Here is a 21,566-nt window from a genome sequence, read left to right as displayed (position 1 = left end):
GCAGACAAGGTTTCCAGAATTAACACTCAGTAACGTCAAAGTCAGGTTGGGACTTTTCCTCCTAGGATAGTCATCGAGAAAAGACAAATGCCTATAAGGCGTGATGGGCAGATGGTGCCTATGTTACACAACCATGTTAATGTCTCCAGAAATGTGACTTAGAAATGCATTTCGGAACCTAATGTTTCACTGATCATTATAATGTGTAGACATCTAGTTAGATACACTCTATGAAGCATGGCTTAATTAGACATTAAATCACACAAACACAACATAGGACAACACAATATGTGTATAAAATAGTAAAGAAGCTTTGAGTTTGTCCAGTATTTTGTCCATGGCAGACAGACAGCACTTGTAAAGTTAGAACTTTGGGGTTGGTTATCTTAATTGATTATTCTCTATTGCCAATCATTCAGTCTGGTGTAGGTGCAATGACAGTGATGATAAAAATGCCCTCAAATGCTGTCACAGTCCCATCCAGAAAAAAATCAGCTGCTGTAGCATTGCATACTCACATGCAAATCTGAGATAACAAGAAAGCTTGTGAACACACAGGGAACATATTAATTTACTTATGATTCCCTAGGGATAAGACATTTTTAATTTATTAGAACGTATCTTTCTTAAAACACATGAATGAAGATGCTGTGATGAAAATGAAAGTGTTAGCCTATTTGGATTCAGGAGAACAACCTTTCACAGCAAAGTTCAATTTACTGTCATTACCACTGAAAGTTAAAGTGAAGAAGAAAAACGAAATGTTGTTTTCTCATTTCTATGAATATGATTACCATAAATGGGAACACAGTTTGCAAAGGAGTTTCTCTTTTATAGAAAGCAAGCCAGTTGATATGGCTCATATGTTATGATTCTGTGCAATACTTGGAAACAGCACATTGCAAACATCACATCACCATGTCCATCAGCGCTGTTTAAAAGAATGCTGGAATATTTTATTAATGTCCAGTTTTCCGCTGCTGCGAGTAGAACCTAGATTGCATCTGAAATGTTTTTCAAGTGTACTACTTCTATATATCTGCTCAAATGGTAAATGATCAGAACCATTTAATATATAAATGTGGTATTTTTGAGATGAAATTGGGCCTTTAGTGATCACAGGCTTCATCTAGCTCTCCTTCTAGGAAGCCACAAACAATCTAATCTGCCTCGAAGAAGGATAGATACCATTTTCACTTTAGATTGCATCTTAGAACAAACTGTAAGATACATGTGAGGATTAGGTGGTTTAAGTTAATTCATCTGGTTGTTTCTTTTTTTAAACCACATGGGCCTTAGGTTGACTTTAATTTTAGAGCTGTTTTAAAATGTTACCATCTTCAACAGATTTATATTTGTTTATATAAATAATAACTTTTTTATATAAATAATAAATAACTTTGTCTGTAAAATGATTACATTTACATTACATCTCATTTGAATCTTTCAACCAGTCTATGAAATAGATTGTTCTATTTTAACAATGAGAAACCTTAAGTTTAAAGAAACTGTCACTCGCCAAATGACATAGATGAATGTCATTCTTAAAACTTATGCCAAAAAGAATCTTAACTACGGTAAGACATTTTAAATTGGGGAGGCATTTATATGTTTTTTCCTGAGTTAATATATATCAATTCTATGTACATATGCTGGTGGACCCATACCCTCACTTTGGTGGACAATCACAAATGAGTATTCTAGGCTGATAGCCGCTTCTCTTTCTTATTTCTTTCTGACTCTAATATCCCTCATATTTTTCTAAACTAGATAATCAGGAAGAATTGGAGATCTCAATTCCTATCAATTTAAGTTGAGAGTAATTAGAAAAGTGTTATTTAATCTGACTTTTCACAACTAGAAATGCTGTTCCACTGAAAGAACTGGACCGAATCTAATTGTCTCTAATGTTCTGTTGATCAGTCAAGCAATTAAATGGAACAGCAGAAGCACAATGACTCATGATGGATGAAAAGTTAGGAGAACTGATGATGAAATGGGATGAAACAATGCTTTTCACCTCCACTGCATCAGTTTTCATCTACTTATGAAAAAGATGCATTTGTTCCTGCTTAGTAGCAAATCCTTTTCTAGTTCTAGGCAGTGTGGCTGATTCAGTAGATTTTGCACTAGTAACTATTACTTTGGGTGTAGACATTTTATTAGCTTCCATTCTTAGCTAATTTTAAATAACAAAAATAAGGTAGTCAAATTTGTGGGATTCAGAACAAACAAAAAATGAGATTATGTTACATATTGGAATTTCTGATGTCAATGAGACTTCGAAAAGGTTGATATGCCATTCAAGATTAGACTTGAGTGTGGAGTAAGAGTCACTCAGTCGTGGCTGACTCTGTGACCCCATGGGCTATACATACAGTCCATGGCATTTTCCAGGCCAGAATACTGGAGTGGGTAGCCTTTCCCTTCTCCAGAGGATCTTTCAAACCCAGGGATTGAACCCAGGCCTCCCACGTTGCAGGCAGACTCTTTACCAGCTGAGCCACCAGGAAAGCCCAAGAATACTGGAGTGGGTAGCCTATCCCCTTTCCAGCAGATCTTCCCAACCCAGGATCCAAACTGGGGTCTCCTGCACTGCAGGTGGATTCTTTACCAACTGAGCTATGAGATAAGCCCAATATTAGACTTGGGTAATGTTTAACAGCTGATCCTAAATCGTGTCTTAGGAAAAAAACCAAACATGTAGATGTAGAGAACAGCATTGAGGGAAATACAGACAGGAATGTTACGATACTAAAGAAATTGAAAAACTTGAGTTGCTAATATCCAGTTACTATATTAGCAATAAAGAATAAAATTAGGTAAATAGTTTACTCAGTACCCGAGGCACAGATTCATGGGAAGGAGGTTAATTCATGGAAATTTCATAGCCACAAATAGATGCTACAAACAACATTTTCATAGCTTGTGTGTATTTATTCTGGTTGGATTTCTTCTCAAGATTTTAATATTGTATCTCGTTCAGTGTTAGTGAGAGCTACCATAGCAGGCACTGTGATTTCCTCAGCTTCTTTCCTCATCTGATTTTTGCAGAGAGAAAAAAGATAGTGTTTCACATGATGAAAATTATAGGTTATTTCTTAAAATAACCCCATACTATACAATGTAAGATACTGAATTTATGAGCCCCTCAAAATCTCTATCTTCTTGACAGTAAAAGTCATTATTTACATATATATATATATATTTAAATGTCCATGTCGTTTCTTAAAATGAGCCTGCATGCAATTTCTTTTTTTCCCCATTTCCCATGATTTCATGTTTTATTGTGATAAGTACACTTAACGTGATGTCGACTCTTTAAACGCACAATATAGTATTGTTAACTCTAGGCATGATATTGTTCAGTAGATCTCTAGAACTTACTCAACTTGCATAACTGAGACTTCATACCCATAAAATCAAGAAATTAACACATTTAAAATTGAAAAAAATATATTCATAGATTGGCTACCTTAATGAAACCCCTGCTTTTAGTTTTGAATGGTCCATGTGTACAAGTCTAAAGATAAAAATACTATAATTTTATACAGCCTGCATGCAATTTCCATCATTAGCTTTTGGAGAATTCTAGACATTAATAATAAAAAATGGAAAACAGTAGTAAAGCAATCAGTGCGGAAAGGATTATGTAGTAATATTAACAATAATAAATAATTTGTGTTTTAATTTTCCAATTGTATAACTAAAAATAAATTAGGTTAATAGTGTCTCATAAGAAATTCTGAGACTTGGTATTAAAGTATTATAATAGAGGATTTCACATGAGATTTAGTATCAGTGTATTATAATAGGGGATTTCACACTTGGAATAGCAATAGTCACCTTTCCATGAGTAACTTGGATTTGTTCTTGTCTAGTAGCCATTTCTTCTCTAGTTTTCAGTATTGTTTCTTGTTCTTTGGCTTTAGCAGTAGCAACTGCTATTGTAGACAAGGCAGTTTTCTCAGCTTCCTTTCTCATCTGATTATCACAGTAAAATCAAGTTTAAATTGCACAGGGCTTTAGACGCATATGGAATGACCCTTCCCCCCTCTTAGTGGGGATGCAAGGCGAAGTTATTCAGGGTTAACTACACAAAAGAAGTTAACTTTCACTGGGGCAGTGTGTGCACACACTGACTGGGAATCACAAACCTTAGAAATGTTAACTACAAAAAAAAAATCTTCAGATGATTCCATATATTGCTTTCTAGAAATCAGGCTAAAAATGCTAATCTTCATGCAAAGGATAATGGTGAATAAAATGAATTACCAATGTTACAGATGAATAAAAATCAAAGGTGCAGATAAAGGTAATGAGAAAAAGTCACACATTCACCATGTGGTTTTTAGTTGGGGATTCAAAAAGGAAAATACAGATTAATAATTCATATCACATCGCAGTTAATGGTTTACTAGAAATTAGTTTAAAGATGAACTTTTCCCATCTTGAATATCTGTATTCACCTTTTCCTGAGTTACTTGAACTTGCTCTCTTTTGGTAGTGATGCCTTCTCTAGTTCTTGATACTACATCTTGTTCTTTGACTTTGGGTGTGGCAACTATGACTTTAGGTACCACTGTTTTCCTAGTCTCTTTCAATATCTGGTCATATGATTAAAAAAAAAAGGTGAGAAAATGGTCATTAAATTTCATTCAGCTCTAATTTAAAAAAAAGGTAAGTCAAAGTTGAGAAAGGAAGAACATTTCTTCCTACTCAAGGACATTTTGTCAATTGAGTTGCTTTGATCATCAATATTGTTTCATAAGTAGCAATAACAAAATAAGTTCAGTCTAAAACAAAAAACTGGGATGAGCAATAAAAGGATGCATTTTTCACATTATTCTCATAATTTATGGGAAATGCCAATAGAGCCATCAATAACACATAACTTTGCATTATATCAATTGACTTGTACACTGGAATCTTCAATAGAAACATGTTAAATATTAAAATGCATTATAATATTATATTAGTATCAATCCTAAGGAAATACAGAAGTTAGGAATGAAAAGTGGCGGTGAAAGCTAGACAGACAGCAAAAGGTTCTTGAGAGATTGTGAAGCTTCCTGTATGAGTTATAAGAAGAGGAGAAGGTGAAAAAGTGATCATTTTAAGACCCAGGATGAAAATGTAGGTGGCTTGTAAACGGAATGAAACAAGAGTGAATTTCACACCAGCAAGAACTGTCACCTTTTCATGCGTTATGTGCATTTGATCTTGTTGTGTGATAATTTCTTCTTGGGCTCCCAGAATTGTTTCTAGTTTCGTGGGCTTGGCAGCTTCAACTACCACCATGGACACAGCAGCTGTCTCAGCTTTCTGTATTATCTGATTTTCAGAGTAAAATAAAGGTTTGAGTTTCAAAAGGCACAGGAGAAATGGCCAGTTAACTTTGTAACATTCAGGAGGATACAGAATGCTTAGTGGTGAGAGAGGAAATACCACAATTCTGTTTTAAGGGCCTACACTTGTGTTTAACACCCCAAAGTGGACTTCTTTTCTGCCCACCTGCCCCTTAGTAAATTGTCTTAGAAACTGAAAAGTTCTCATCTTTGAGATATATTGACACATTGGTGAACTTAGTGAGTACTCACTGGCAAATGGCTAAACAACTACAGTTATTGAACTAGTCAGTTATCAGCCTTGCAATGGCAACAAGGATTTCTATGCTCTTGATTATGCAACTTAGGTTCCTGTGCATTCAAACTCTCTCACTCACTGTAAGGAGAGAAAAGTTCATCCAATGGCCTCTGACCAGCCTTTTAAGTCTGAGTTGGACCTTTTATAAAAAGTAGTTCTGAGATCAAAAAGGGCTTGAGGTTAAGAGAGGCTGGCCAAGCTGGAACAACCTCAATGTCACTGAAATCTACTTGAACATGAAAGAATCTACTTGAACAAGAAGGGGCCTCTTCCTAGACCCTTTAAGGCTTGATTCAACACTGAGGTTTTTCCAACTTGGCTCTATGGCATAAAACCAGCAAACACTTCTGGGTCACTGTTGATCAACCAGGAATTCACTTTCTTACAAATACTGGTTTTCCCTGATGTTGGAATTCCTCACTGTCACTTGGTATTTAGTTGAAGTGTTCATAGCTGGTGGATGTGTGTATGGGGGGGTGGACATGCATGCATGTCTTAACAACTATGTAGTTTGTGAGTCACAGTTTAAGTGCCCAAGGGCTTGGGCTGTGCATGGAAAAACTGATTGTACCAGTGGGTAACTGGGCTGGAGTGATCACTATTTTCTGGTTAAGTGTGCTCTAGAAATGTCATTGACGTGCCCCAAACTATTCTAGTTGATAGACAACCTTCTTGAAACTGATCAGATGAGTGGAAAATTATGCAATGAGAGCAGAAATTTCCATCATGAAAGAATTTCAATACTAGACATAGAGAAACAACAAAAAGAAAATATACACAGAAGACTCTTCCACTTAGAGGTTTGGGTTAGAAGGAATGTATAGCTGTCTGGGATGTGATATTTGGCAACAAATTACAAGGCATTTACAAAATTGGACTTACTGTTTCTTGAGTTATTTGTTTTTGTTCTTGTTTTGTAGTAATTTCTCCAGTTATTCTAGTTTCCTGTTCTTTGGCTTTAGCTGCTGAAATTACTACTTTTGGTACAAATGCTTTTTCAGTTTCTTTTCTTATCTGAAATCAATGATAAAAACAAACCTTATAGTCTGCTGATCTCTAATGAAAGCTGACATAATGTTTAACAAATATAACAAAATAGGAAATCAAAGAAGTCCTTTTCCAGAGAGCCCACTAAATAAAATGATCTCATTTTCATTAATAGTGCCGTGCTCTTTGTCTAAACCGTTAAGTTATGCTGCTTAGAGAAAAAAGAAAAAAAGATTCAACACCCTTTGCTTCGAATTAGAGAGTGTAGTCTTTAAAAAGACTTCCAATTTTTATAAGTGGGTATATGGCAGTATTATTCTGTGCCACTCTGTCATCTAAAGGAAATCCTAGAGCATAGGCTATTGGAATGGAAGACTTTACAAGTAATACTGTCTGATTCTTTAATTTTATAAATGAAAAATCAAGCATAGATGATTTATAATCCACATTTATACAATATTTTTGCATTTGCTTTGAAAAATGTCCTAAATATTATGAAGGTTTGGAATATCAAGTCTTTCTAAAACTGAGACATTATGGGGAGAACACATTTTTGTCCATATCCCAGGTAAAATGTTTCCCAAACCCTTGTGAGTTAAGTTGCTTTCATCGTGTCCAACGTTTTGCAACCCCATGGACTGTAGCCCACCAGGCTCCTCTGTCCATGGGATTTTCCAGGCAAGAATACTTGAATGTGTTGCCATTTCCTTCTCTAGGGAATCTTCCTGACCCAGGGATCAAACCCACGTCTCTCAAGTCTCCTGCACTGGCAGGGGGTTCTTTACCATTAGTGCCAGCTGCGAAGCCCAGAAAGAACTGTGCTTGGATCTGGACACCTAAGGTGTATGCGAGGGGAAAGTGGGGTCCTGGGGGAGGGGAAGTTTTCCCCATTTTCCTCTGTCATTCTCAGCCATCATCACTGAAATTCAGGATCTCAGGGTTAAAAGAGGCTTGGAAGTTATCTTCCCAAACCACCCAACTGACAATTGGCAGTGCTGGTCAACAGCCCTATCAGGGGGTCTTCTATAATCTGCTCCTGAATGCCTCCAATCATGGGGCTGTCTTTTTCACTTTTTTTCTGGTCATTTGACCTGAGAGGGCCAGATTCTCCACCTCAGTTCAAATCCATGCGCGAATGTTTTTCCAAAGAGTCAGGAAGCAGTCGCGAAGCTATTTTCAAAGCACTGTGGGTTTGGCGTTCTTTACCACTCTTCCCAGTTCCTACTTCAGCATCTACTTCTCCCTCCCTCAGAGTCTCATAGGTAGTCGGTGCATCTCCATGTCACTGTAGAAGAGACCCCTGTTTCTATTTCCAGTGTGTGTTTCCCGAGCTCCCTTTTGTCTGCACAAGGGAAGCATTTGGGAACTCTAAGAGACTTTGGTATCTAACACCCAGGGACAACCATGTTGTGAGAAAACCATGTTGCCCACAAAACAACACCTTCCCTTGTAAACAGCATTATCTGTGTTGACACTGATAACAACGACAACAGCAATTCATATCAAAAACCACGTTCACCTGTTCATGAGTTACGTGCACCTGCTCTTGTTTTGTCGTAATTACTTCTCTGGTTCTGGCTTTTAATTCTTGTTCTTTGGCTTTATCGGCGGCCACTACCACCTTAGTTACAGCAGTCTTCTCTGCCTCCTTTCTTATCTGATTTTCATAGGGGAGAGAAAAGAAACTCTGTAATGTGCCTTATATAAAAAGCTACAATGATAAATCAGGATAAAGACATAAATGTCACACAGGAGAGGATAAGGGGGAAAGCTCGAGTGATTTTAAACTATAACAGAAAATCTATTCAAACACGAGGTGGGAAATTATCTTGGATTTATAACACCTTTCAGCTATGAATCAACTGTCACATAGGTTTTGAGGAAAGTAAAAGCAAAGCTCTTTAGGGAAAGCTTAGAGAAACGTAATGGCAGCCCTCGGATAACGGCTTCCCTGCCTGGATCCTGGAAAGTCTGAGCTCTGGGTGGACCGTTTTGGAACTACAGCTCCCCATGCCGTGGATCTTGTTTGCTCAGCTTAACTTCTCAGCCACCCTTTACTCATCTTAACTCAGGAGTGCCCCCTTTATTCTGGATACCTTGTCTGAACTCCTGAGAGGTACCTCTTCCCTGCCGAGCTGCCTGACAGAGAGCTGACACAGAGTACTTATATCCTGAACACCTCTGGTCTCAGATCACCAGCTCAGAATGTCCTGGAAGTCTGGGCCATGGAGGGCTCAGGGCTGTCTCAGAACACACTGGCTCGGCCTGGGAAATCTGCACGCAAGCGCAGCCCGCTGCCCGCAGGCCCACCTGTTCGGGAGCAGGCTGGACGTGCACGGCAGTCGTAGTTGTCCTCTGGGCAGTCTGCTCTACAGCGCCGAGAACTGGTTCTCTCACTCTGGCCAGGTCAACGGCAGCAACAACCGTGGCAACAGCTGCACTTTTGTCCGTCTCTTGTCTCACCTGGATTGGCAGTGAGCAAGATTATTACTTTCTGAAATGACATGCCCAGTAGAAAATGCAAAACACAGCAGACACGAGGTCATCAAGAGCAAAACAGACTGGCTTCCCTGCTGGCTCAGCTAGTAAAGAGTCAGACATGTGCGTAAGCATCTATCACTGCTAAGTGAGATAGGGTATATGTTGCTAAAATCTACATTTATAAACACCTCACAGAGCACAGCTTTTGTGGAGCTTCCCAGGTGCCACTGGTGGTAAAGTGCCCGCCTGCCAACGCAGGAGACATAAGAGACCTGGGTTCGATCCCTGGGTTGGGATGATTCCCTGGAGGAGGGCATGCTAACCCACTCCAGTATTCTTGCCTGAAGAATCCCATGGACAGAGGAGCCTGGCGGGCTACAGACCATAGGGACGCAAAGGGTCAGACACGACTGAAGTGACTTAGCAAGCATGCACGCAGAGCATTTTCACAGAGCATAAGCCAAATTTGGTTTTCACTTTCTGTTGTATTCTTATGTTCACATGCATTTTCCTTCAACCTATACAGACTGTGTTTCATGGCAGGATTCTGGTGAGAGAAGCCGGAACAGGAAAGGAAGGAGGAAGCTCCAGCTGTACCTCTGCAGCCCCAGCGGCGACAGCTCCTGCTGCGAAGGTAGTGCTGGCGGCGGCGCCTGCAGCTCCGCTGATGGTCACTTGCTCCTGGATCCCATATCTCCCTTCCCATCTCTCCTCTGTCCTGATCTGAGTAGCACTGGTCACCGTGGTTTCTCTCATCTCAGCCTCAGATGAAGCCACGTAGCCCTCTTGCTTCCAAGGGGGAGGCACTTCAGGGCCTGGGGGCATGGTGGGTGTCTGAGCCTTCCGGACAAGTAAGGGAGACTTAACGGATCTGATGGGGGATGTGGAAATCCTCCCCGCTGGAGACACGGACCTGGAAGTCAAATGGCAGAGGTCAAAGAGTGCCAAGGCAAGGAACTACTCTTTGGGTCATTAGATTTGAATGAGGGAAGAAAAATCTGGAAGTGTTTAAGGCAGGGTTTTAAAATCCATGGCTCAATAACCTATACAGAGACAAGTAATATACTTGAAAGTAATTTGTTAATTTCAGTGAGTCTTATTCTCATCTGCTGTAATTCTGTATGAGAATCAGATTTAATCCTAAAGAATTTGGTGCCCTGCCCTACCGTTTCATGTTTAGAAAAGTCAAGACAGCAGAAGGTGTTTCTTCAAAATACAAAGAAAATATGGTAACATAACTCTAAATTTCTCTGTACTCCCAATTCTGGGGGTCAAGGGGATGTCAAATAGGTGTTGAAGGAAGCAAGGTTTCTGTAATCAACAGGCTTGTGCAACTTGAGGTTAAAACAAGGTAAACCTTTCTCATTTTCCTGTAAGACTTCCCATAGCCTTCATCATGCCCATATGCTTTGTGAATTGCAAGGCTTTCTCATTAGTCATTTTGCAGAATTCTAGGGGTATAACTGTGCTTTGGAAACTGTTCTGGTCCAAGTGTGGTGCACTGCTGATTTAAATATCTTCTGTATTTGTTTACCCTCACATACTCATTGTATTGTACTCTGAACTTCTTTTAAATATCCTTATAGTGGATAATTTGAAACCTAAGGATTCCATAATTCCTAGGTGGCTCAGTGGTAAAGAATCCGTCTGCCAATTCAGGAGACTCGGGTTCAATTCCTGGGTTGAGAAGATCCCCTGGAAAAGGAAATGGCAACCCATTCCAGTATTCTTGCCTGAGAAATCCCATGGACAGAGGAGCCTGGCTGGCTGCAGTCCATGGGGTTGCACAGAGTCAGACACGACTTAGTGACTAAAGTAAGGATTATATAGCTTTTGGTTAAACTGATAGTTTCTTCCAAAACAGTTTTCATTATTTTTTATTTGTGTTCAAAATGTAACAGCATCAGCTCAAGAATCTGGGTACTGAATAAAGCTATCTACAGTGAAAAAAAAAAGACAGCTTCTAATTGACAATAATAATTCCAGGCATCAGTCAAACATTTTAAGATGAAATTTTTCATAATTTAATTTTTAATTGATAGGGTTTAATATACCTTTCCCTCTAGGTGGCAGTATTGCCTTATCATTGCATTTAACTACTGCATACAGGAAAAATGTTTATAAATGTATTCTGACATTCCATAGGGTATTTAACTTATATCAATCATAAATAAAATAATTATTCTAATTAAGGCTCAAGGTACAGTTGATATCTAAATTGTAGAGTAAATTAACAGTACATTACAATATTGACCAGTTTCATGAAGAAATGCTTAATCATTTTCTTGAAGAAGGATTTTTGGGTGAAAATCAATTTACATTTTATAAATGGAGTTGTAATCAACAAAAGGGAGATCTAGGGGAACATGTCTCTATTTTGAAAGTGACAGCCTTTGAACATAATGAAGACCAGTTTAGAATAATGTAGGGTTTACACTAATTGAAGAAAAGCAAAGTGACATGTATTTCCAATTTTTGACCTATGTCTTGTTCTTGCTGTCCTAGTAAAATGACTCTAATTCAAATAGACTTAAAGACATGATTAGCATGACATGAATGATTAGCAGCAGGTTGCAGGTAAGCCTGTAACTGTGAAAATCAATGTAATTTGAGTCATTATAGGAAAGTGCTTATTTCTGCTCTTACAATAAAAAAAAATAATCATCTGGTCACAGCAAGATATAATGCACCTTATTCAGTGAAATATGTTTGCCTTACTTTACAACAAAAATCAAGATTCAGGAAATTGTCCATCCTGGATAACTGTTATTTTCTCCAGAAATTGACATTTTAATTTCTTAATCTTAATTTAAAGTAAATTTGGGGGGCTAAATAATTGGAATTGCTATTAATGAATTCTCAGTACTTCTAAAGACAGTCAAAATGCTCTACAGAATCAGGGAAACTCTAATTCTAAATGACTCTCAGGCTTGAATTAAATATATGGTAAGGTTGTTATCTCCCCCAGAAATCACATTTGGTCTGTCTTGTGATTTTGTGGTGTGCAAACTTGGAGTTAGCCTGAAACACAACATTTTTAAAACTTGGTAGCCAGACACATTTTTAAAACTGAGCTTTTTGGCCAAGGCTTCATATTCGTATTTATCAGTATCTTTAATTTTTAAAGTGGGCACTATAATAAAGACTGGAAAATATCTAGCATTTTCCCATATATTTGCTGGACATTGACATTACCTCTGGTATGAAATACTTGCTATTTTTCACTTTGTTCATTTGTGTTGCTTGTTTTTTCTTTAATAATTAGTTTGTGAAAGTTCTTGATACATCTGGTATACTAGAGCTTTGCCATGAAATGTTGCAAATATTTTCCCCAAGATCTACTGTTTGCATTTGTTTATTTCTTATGGGGTCTTAGCCAGCATCAACATGTACAGTGTGTAGGTTATGCATGGTTTCTAGACTTGTACTATTCATACTGCAAGCATTGTATGTTTGCTTTAGTATTTTATGGCAGAGGCAATACCATATCTTGAGGAAGAGACACCCTTAAATTTTTTTTAACAAATGCACTATTTGGTGTAGCAATGATTTTGCTTTTGCCATATACATATTTTTTTTTTTTATGTAGTTGAATTTGTAAATCTATTTTTAAAAGCTCTGCCCAACAAATGTTTTCTCAAATTTTCTTCTCATTCTTCTTGTTTTTTGATTTTTTTTTTAATTTAACTTTGTGGTCAACATGAAACTTATTTTGTAAATGGTGAGAGATACAGGCTTACATTTGTTTTCTTTCAAATGGATAGCTAATTGGGCCAGCATTCTTCATAGCACAAAATATTCTTTTCCCCACTGAACTGAAAAGTTACTTGGATTTAAAATTGAATTTCCCAGGTACCTGGATTAATTTTTGGATCCTCTGTTCCACTTCCCCATGTATATTCTATTTATTTACCAATATCACATTTTTTGATGACAGTAACGTCACAATAAGTTTGAATATTTTTTGAATCAACTATTAACTTCTTCTTTTAAAATTTTTCTTGGCAGGGGAACTTTCTCTACACTTAAAAAATTTTTAATTGGTCAAGAAACGTTTTTTTTTTTTTTTTTTTTTAAACACACAAACTTTCCTCTTTTACTAGTTTATCATACTGGAAAAACAAACAAACAAACAAAAAAAAACAAAAAAAACCTCAGCATGTTAAGCTAAATCCCAAAAGCTCAAATTTGCTATGGATAGTTTACACTTGCTTATATAGTTTCTGAGTTCTGATGATACATGCTTACTTTCTAAAATACCTCCATATTAACTAAGCAAAGAAATCCAGCTTATATTCTAGATAACATAACATAAGCACATGCAAAATATTTAGAAGGTTTTACTTACTATTAGAGCATAAGGACATTTGTATAATTCATATTTAGAAGATACCTTCAACTAATTATCTCATTGAACCCTCACATCTTGAGATCATTCTTACTATGATTCTCTATAATTTACAAATGACATGATTAGACCTTAAGCAATTTAACTTCTTTAAACTTCTTTCACTTCTGGCTACCTATTTAAAAAATTAGGGGTGATACTTCTTAGAGGTTGCTATGATTATTTAAAGAGCTAATATACACAGAGTGCAATCAAATGTCTGACAGAGAATCTGGTCAATATATATTAATATTTTATTATTACAATTATTCTGTGAGTCATATTTTGGCCGGTGGTCAAGAAGACTGAACACAGGGCTTCCAACCTTAAATTCTGTGCTCTTCTCATCTCACTTGCTTTCTCTTAGCTCCTAGAGCAGATATTGAATAGCATACAAATAAGAATGTAGAATTAGAGCTTATAAAGTTTTCCAAGTTACCCATGGACAGTAAAGATTTGTGAAAATCATAAACAATATCTCTTTGGTTTAACTCTTTTTTTCACACACAACATTCCTTATTCCTTCCATTTATATCTCTTCTTATCGGATTAAACCTAATTTTAAAATGCATAATGACCTGATCTCTTTTAAAAAGCTTTACCTGACAGGAGATGGAGTCGGTGCCCGCACATGTCTGACAGGGGAAGGGGAGTGTCTTATCGGCGATGGGGACTGCTGTCTAGCCAACTGTGCTTTGGCAGCAATGGACGGTGGTGTTGGAGACCTTGATTTTGGTTTAGGAGGTATCCTGGGAGGTGTTTTATGCGGCAGCTGTTGCCCAGCGGCACCATCTATGACCATCTCAACCGCTGCAATTGATCTGGCATCAAAGTGGGCCTCAATCTTCTGCAAAGAGAAGAACAAAGACCATGGTGAGGAGAAATAGTTGGTGAAGCAACAATTTAAAAGGCAAGTATACACAGTATATATTTCAAGAAAACCTTTTCAATTCGAGTTTGTCGTGTTTCTGAAATCTGAGCAGTCGAAACAATTGTCTTTGTCCTTTTAGCGGGTACTACTTCTTCACCTGTAGGAAGGGAAAGACAAATGTTTAGGAGGGAGCACAAGGACCCAGTTTTAAAGGGGTTATGTTAATTCTGACTACAAAGTCAATAGGATTTTCTAGGAATCCCAATGGGGAAAATTGCAGTAAGATTTCGATTTTGTATAAATAGAAATTAGGTTTAAACAAAGAAAATATTTATTATTAGATATGAGTTTACTTAGAATCTTTTTTAAAAATTTCATTATTTGCCCATAATTTGAAAATGTAGATGACTTAATTGAAATACTTTCCAGTTTCTAGTGGCGTTAAAAATTACAGATTGATTCAATGATTCTAAACTCCTCCTTTTCATGGGTGTTGAAAAACCAGCTTTGATTTCAGCTCACAGTATTCCATGACCTCAGAGGGGAGGCAGGTGGACCTCTGGTCCTACTCGGTCCTAAATGCCCCCTCTCCCACCTCCTGTTTCTCAACGTGCAGGGCATACCTTGAACCAGTAATTCGGCAGTGGAAGTAGCTCTTCCAACGCTATTGGTTGCATTTACTGAATAGGTGCCGGAGTCTTCCGGGTATGCTTCTGCAATCAGTAAGCTGTAGAGTTCGCCTTCTTGTGAAATTTGAAAATCAAGGGAGCTCTGGATTTCGGCTCCGTCCCGGTAGAACTTCACCACAGGTGTAGGGATTCCCGTCACTCTCACTTGGAGTCGCACTTGGCTTCCTTGTCTCACAGTCATGCTCTGCAGCCGCTGAGTGAAGTTGGGTGGCGCTGTCTCCGCTGCAGCAGAAGGGAAGAAAATCAGGACCAGTGCCAGTCGGGGTATTCCCAACGAGCTATTTTTAAGTAATCACAGCTCTGTTTCCGAAACTAGGCCGTGACTCACTGATTCAAACATCCTTGACTGTCCTTGAGCCCATCTCATCCATCAGATGACAGCAAGAGCAGAGCCAGGAGGTGGCAGAGGGCAGCCACCACCATACTTTATTGCTTTGTTTTGTTTAGCTGTTCTAGGTCACCACATTTTTTAAATGTTATCATGTTATAACATTTTTAGAGACGTTTTCCATCAGTTACTCCCAACTTCACACTAGCACTTTTTAATATGTTAAGGTAACTTTACATATTTCAGTAGGTTGCATTAAAATAAATTTAAATGGTTTGCTGGATATACCTATAACTTACAGAATCATTACATTTCAATTTAAATATAAAATCCTAAATTGGTTCCAACTTAATCAATATTCAAATAACTCAAATATTACTTGCATTTAAAATGTTAATCCAAACAATGACATGCTTTAATGTTAGTTATACTACAGAAAGCGGATTTTTAAAATTATGTTGGAAGTTTTTAATAAATGTGAAGGGTGAGTGGGATTAATTTTGACATGTTTTTGAGTAATAAAAGTAGCAGATGCTGTCAACCTTGTGCATTGTCCCTTCTGAATTTTCTGGATAAAAGTTAAAGTGCATACCTTCCTTCTATTTTGGACAATGATAGCCCTATACTTAAACAGTGCTAAACACATAGTTTATTGGATGAACATAGGTAATGTTATGCAGTTCATGAAAGATATTGTTCTGTAACATGTAAAGTAATGTGATGTTCTGTGTATTAATGTCTTACAAGGTAAAGGATAGAGAAAAATGACAGAGGCCACAAAGATTGGGTGGTAACTTTTATGGGGGAACGGTGTCATGCACTTGAATCATAAACAAGAATTTGCCCTTTTTCTATGCTTACAGTGCAATTTGTTTAGAAGTGGAAAGTAAATGAAGAATTATTAAGCATCATAGCCCAGAGCTGTACTTCTTAAATGGGTAGTCTGTGGACCACTAGCATCAGAATCATAGGTGCCTGTTAAAGTGAGAATTCTTAGAGATATGCATATTTCCTTAGTAGGCGCATGCACAAGGCTCCAAGCCTTTCTACTTGCTCAGAAACACAATTTTTAACATTTCCTTAGTATAGTTTTAGGTGCTTGATATATGCATAAAGGAAGTAGTTCTCAGCCACTTTTTGAGGAAAGTTAAATTCCACAAGACAAACAACTTGGCTGTCAATGCAGCGTCCAGTGATCCCCTCTATGGATTCCAGCTGCCTGCGCTCACTAGTTCTTGGTGGACAACCCCCACCCCAGATCCTGGAGATGCCTTCTGGGCGGCGGGTTTCAGGGGATGGGCAGGTCCCCTCCTGCCTACCTGTCACGAGAAGCTCAGCAGTACTAGTCGCTTGCCCAGATCCATTGGTGGCTCTCAGGGAATATCGTCCACTGTTGGCTTTTGTCACGGCGGGGATCGTCAGTCTAGCGCGGCCATCGCTAAAGGAGATCTGCACACCGGGCAGAGTGGAAGTAGAAATCACCTGGCCATCCCTAAACCAGCTCACCTCAGGAACTGGGAAACCTAGGAAACAAAGAATTCATCTTGATGTGTGAGGTACTGCCACGTCCTTAATTCTGTCCCATTAAGTTTACTCCCTTATCTTAAACCATAAAAGCTATCCAGAGTGTTATGCTATTCAATGACAGTGAAAATTTGACAGCCATGGGATAAAAGTACAAAGTGCAGACCATTAGGAAGGTCTGTGGGTTCACACAAAGGCCAGCGCCTTCATTTTACAGGGGAGGAAACTGAGGCCAAAAAAATCTCAATAATTCTTTCAAGGTCCCTCAGCGGGCAGTGGCACACAGGGCTAGAACTGCCATCAGCTGCCCTCCTGCCCAGGGGTCTCTCTAAGGCGACTTAATAGGCATCATTAAAATCATAAAAGAGATTTATTAAAGTGAAGAGCCAAGGAAATTCTGAGGGAAAAAAAAAGTGACTGCTGTCCTTTTCAAAAACAAATAAAGAACAAAAGCAGCAAAGGGATCTGAAAGTTCAGCCTGACAAGCACAGGAGGACACGCTCATCTCTTTGCCTCCTCTGTGGTTACGGGGACACAGTCTGCCTGACCTCTCCTGCCTTTCAAACGCGCTTCAGTGAAAATGCCACGCTCACACGGTAAGGGAGGAAGCTGAACCCAGTCTTTCAGAACAACACGGATACTTGGAGTCGCAGGTAGAAAAGTACAGTTCTCTTCACCCACCAAGGATCGTGGCACTAGGGGCTACATGTACACGGTCGGATGTTTTAAATATACTTAAAATCCTGCATTCAGAAGCATGAGGCAAATTCAGAGCATGGTTTACTCTGCCTTTGGCATGAAGGCGGGTGATCTAACTCTTTCAACTGAGGAAGTGAAGATGAGCAAGAGAAAGTTTATTTTGTTGTCTTTACATCAGCCAGTCTCTCACTGTGGCAGAGTGAATAGTTTATTTGATGAATTCATGGGTGTCAAATATTTTCAGTGTTTTCCTAAGAATTCTATTGGCATAAAGTGTGAAGGAACAAGAAGCTATGAGGAAGCCAGATTCCATTACTCCACAAGCAGGTGAACTTCCCAACGATCTGCATCCCAATGTGATCTGCTTGCTCAAGAGTTACTGAGTGTTACAAGATGAATAAGTAAATTATCTGGAAGTCAGTCAGAGTCTGTCATGTATGAGAAGAATTGAATGGGTCTCTATATACATATACGATAGAAACTGAAGAATGATTATGATATTTATGTCAAATCATATTATGTCAAAATTACACATGATATTTGTGAACTGTAAAATAGTGTTACCCAGTTATGAATAAGATTGGCACATAAAATAGAAAACAAAATGTGGAAAGAGAAAGGAAAAGGAAATCTTATTTTATATCTTTATTATAAGCCATAAAGTTAAAAAAAGAAGAACCATGCACCATGGAGGTGCATCAAGCATCAATTTTTAATTAATTCATATAATCTTACATAAACAATTATAATACTACAAAAGGAGAAAATGTTGATTAAATAATTTTCAGATTATTTACAATATGGTTCATAGACTACCACCATTTTGTCACATGATTACAGGTCCCAGAAATCTTCCATTTTCAAAATCATCCTTTAACTGAGTTATAAAGAAGAAAAAGAAGGGGAAAAAAATGAGACAAAAGAACTTTCTATTAAATATAATTCTAGGGTTAGTGTTTGTTTCTCTTTAATGTGTGAAAGAAGTGGCACGTATCATTTCAAAATGACTGGAAAATCTTTTCACTGACTAGAGTCACTTAAAGATTGAGAATAAAAGAATGAAATACTTAGGAGTTAGCTCATCATTGAACGTTCTGCCTTTGAGAGAAATCAGTTGTCTTGTGATTTTCCATGTGAAACCTCAGAGGCTCAGGCACGCGGGTCAGCCAGCACCAGGCTACTCGCCCGGTAGCTCCATGACTGGCCCCTATCAGTCTGGAGTACTTGGCTTCCAGTCTGGCTCTGCAGCTGAATCCAAATATAGAATGACCAAATTTGGTCCTACTCAGAAGCTAGATTCTGACAACAGTTTTAATCCAATGCTAATTATTTTGCTTTGTGGAATTATAAATATGAATAAAACATTTGCAAACCATTCTGCTGTCAGATTTTGTCAGCACTCTGGGAATGGTATACTCTTATAATGACCCTTCCATAGAGTTGGGCCAATTTCACGAAGTGAAAGCAGGGCTTAGGCTTACTGTTGAGTTCTACAAAAAACTTAACAGAGGGGAGGCACAGAAGACAGAGGACCGTGTGAATGTGTGAGCTTACCACTAATGTGAGCCTCAAAGGTTGCGGCACTACCCTCCAGTACCACAACGCTTTGTAACGGCTGCGTAAACGTCGGTGCTTGAGTTGTCATCTTTTCAGGCACTCTGGAAAGGAAGAGAAAAGAAGTTAGAGGGTCACAACTAAGGGCCATTCTGGAGCTATTCTGCCGATGGCAGAAACACACATTTTCCAAATGGGTTGCTTCTCAGATCATCTGTGGGCCCAGAGTGTTCTCTTTTGTGGCTTGAATTTGGCTTTTGAGCTGATTTGCAGCTTAACAGAGTAAGCAAGTCTAAGGGAGATGGAGGAAAAAAACTGAAGCAAGCAGAGCAAGGAATGTATGCTAGTGGTCAAAGAGGGAAATTCAGTCTTACCAAAGGTGGAAGACCTGGGAGAGAGTCAGGAGAAAGGGAAAGCTGCAGGAAACTAGGGATCATGACAAATAATAAAAGAAACGTGTGAGAAGTGTAAAATGCATCTTTGCATCCCATCAATGTCTGAAGGAATTCTTTTTTTAAAATGTCCTTCCTCCCAGTAATTTTCACTCACTGTTATTTACAAAGTTGACATAGATTCAGCATTATGAATTTAAGTAATCCAGGTGAATGTTTAAAATAGTAACCAAAACTAAAAGTTTAAACTTTATAATTTCTTTCCTTATTTGAAAAGTTTTGGAAAGCCTTGTCAACTAAGCACAAACCCTCTGTAGACAGCATACAGTGCTTTTTATTTCTTAATATTTCTTCATATTATAATTGCTCACTAAATGTTGCTACTGCTGAAGTAAATATTCACAAAGTTTAAATTTAACTGAGTAGGCCAAAATTTATTACAGATCTGAAAAATAATGACGAGTTCTTAATAAAGAACAAATGTCCAGAAGGCAAAAATGGAAGGCTGGTGTGAAGTGTAGCTGAAGTAAAAGCACCTATGCTTTTATAGCACAAATATTAAAAAATCAAAGAAAATAACATGAAACTGGCTGCCAACTGTTTCATTAGTAGTGTTCATACAATTCTGTATTAATTAAAAGCTTATGGAGCAATAATTTTTCTAGTCATAATTACCTTCTTATAACTTTTTACTTAAGTTAAAAAGAAAATAAAACTAGAATTCTGAGACAATAACATCTATATTTGAAAAATTCTGATAATATCCAAAAGTTTTTTTTTTTTTTTAAACTGTTGCCAAGAATTCCTTAGTGTAGCATATTATCTTTAGGAGACAAAAACAATGTTTTGTGGCTTACTTTTTCTGTTCCCAAGTGAGTGAATCTTCTAAAAATAGCTATATTCTTGCACTATTTATATACCTATGTATTTATAGGCATTTACAGTTAGTCATCTAATTTCAGGAAGATGAGAAATCAAGGCATAATTTGAAATAAGTTTCTAAAACACTACTTCTTGCTCTTAACATCAACATTTGTTTCATATCATGTAATTTGATAATGAGTTAAATTAAAACACATAATGAAATTCTGAGTGTTTTAAAAAACAATTATATAGCTTTTCTTGTTTTCAAATTTTCTAAATATATTGCAATTAACTGGACTAAATGGGTCTTCTATTCCCATCATTTAGGTAAATTTGTTGCTTTAGCACTTGCTCTTGAGAGACCTTCCTCTAATTAGGGCTGAAGGTATGCATCTAAAATGTCATGCTCCCAAAATAAACTCTTCAGCAGATGACTGACAGCAGGCAAGTGTTCTGTCACCGTCCTGCAACTGATACCTCAGCAGTTGATTCCCTTAAAAAGTCATCAGGGTGTAGCTGATACCACATGCATTTTATCAGAGCTATTCTTGGTGTGTCTCACTTTATCACTGAGTAATATAACCTTGAACATTCTCAACAACAAAGTCTATAAAAGAAGCAAACATTTTACATCATTTCAGACCTCAACTTTTAATACCTCTGGAATTAAATGCTTTTAAACAATTTGAATCACTAACTGCTCTTATGCTAAAACACTGAACTTTTTAAAGAAAAGCCTTCACATAGTTTAAAACAGAAGTTAACAAGCAGAGTGGATCAGAACCAGCACCAAGTAGTCCGACAAACACCTTTACAGGCACAAAGCTAGTAGGGAACTAGAAACTAATAAGGACGGGAGTCTGCTAATAAGAAAGAGAAGACGCTGCTCACCTGATTTCTCAGGAGTGCCCAAAAAGGGGTGGGACTAAGCCCAAGGTTGCTTCTGAAACGACGTCCTATTTAGAGTCGGTTTTTTCGACCATCTCCAACATGAATCGGTGAGCCTCTAACTTAAAAACAAAACTACACAGTCAAGACTGTGTAGTTTTGCTTTTCTATGCAATCCCTACACCCGAGGCGAGGCTGGGAATGCACGACTGCTCAAGAGCCAGGGGCGGGCCGGGTCTTATATCTGCCAGATCTG

At 37.9% G+C, this 21,566-nt stretch overlaps 1 protein-coding gene across 1 annotated transcript in view; it reads right to left on the bottom strand.

The window, feature by feature from the left end:
- TTN (titin) overlaps positions 1-21,338 on the bottom strand; it is a 275,821-nt gene extending 254,483 nt beyond the window's left edge. The window contains exons 1-13 of the mRNA XM_061135156.1: positions 21,314-21,338; positions 19,167-19,270; positions 16,709-16,912; positions 14,996-15,283; positions 14,444-14,529; positions 14,104-14,348; positions 9,712-10,027; positions 8,944-9,096; positions 8,153-8,290; positions 6,529-6,660; positions 5,197-5,334; positions 4,470-4,607; positions 3,847-3,984 (exon numbers count right to left, since the gene is read on the bottom strand). Of these exons, the coding sequence (XP_060991139.1) occupies positions 3,847-3,984; positions 4,470-4,607; positions 5,197-5,334; positions 6,529-6,660; positions 8,153-8,290; positions 8,944-9,096; positions 9,712-10,027; positions 14,104-14,348; positions 14,444-14,529; positions 14,996-15,283; positions 16,709-16,912; positions 19,167-19,257 (2,067 nt within the window). The 5' untranslated portion in view covers positions 19,258-19,270; positions 21,314-21,338. The remainder of the gene's footprint in view (positions 1-3,846; positions 3,985-4,469; positions 4,608-5,196; positions 5,335-6,528; positions 6,661-8,152; positions 8,291-8,943; positions 9,097-9,711; positions 10,028-14,103; positions 14,349-14,443; positions 14,530-14,995; positions 15,284-16,708; positions 16,913-19,166; positions 19,271-21,313) is intronic.
- Positions 21,339-21,566: the final 228 nt, after the last annotated feature.

This window comes from Dama dama, chromosome 33, assembly GCF_033118175.1.
Source record: "Dama dama isolate Ldn47 chromosome 33, ASM3311817v1, whole genome shotgun sequence".
Classification (NCBI taxonomy): domain Eukaryota; kingdom Metazoa; phylum Chordata; class Mammalia; order Artiodactyla; family Cervidae; genus Dama; species Dama dama.
Note: the sequence above shows the minus strand (reverse complement) of the source record. Positions and strands in the feature narration are given on the sequence as shown.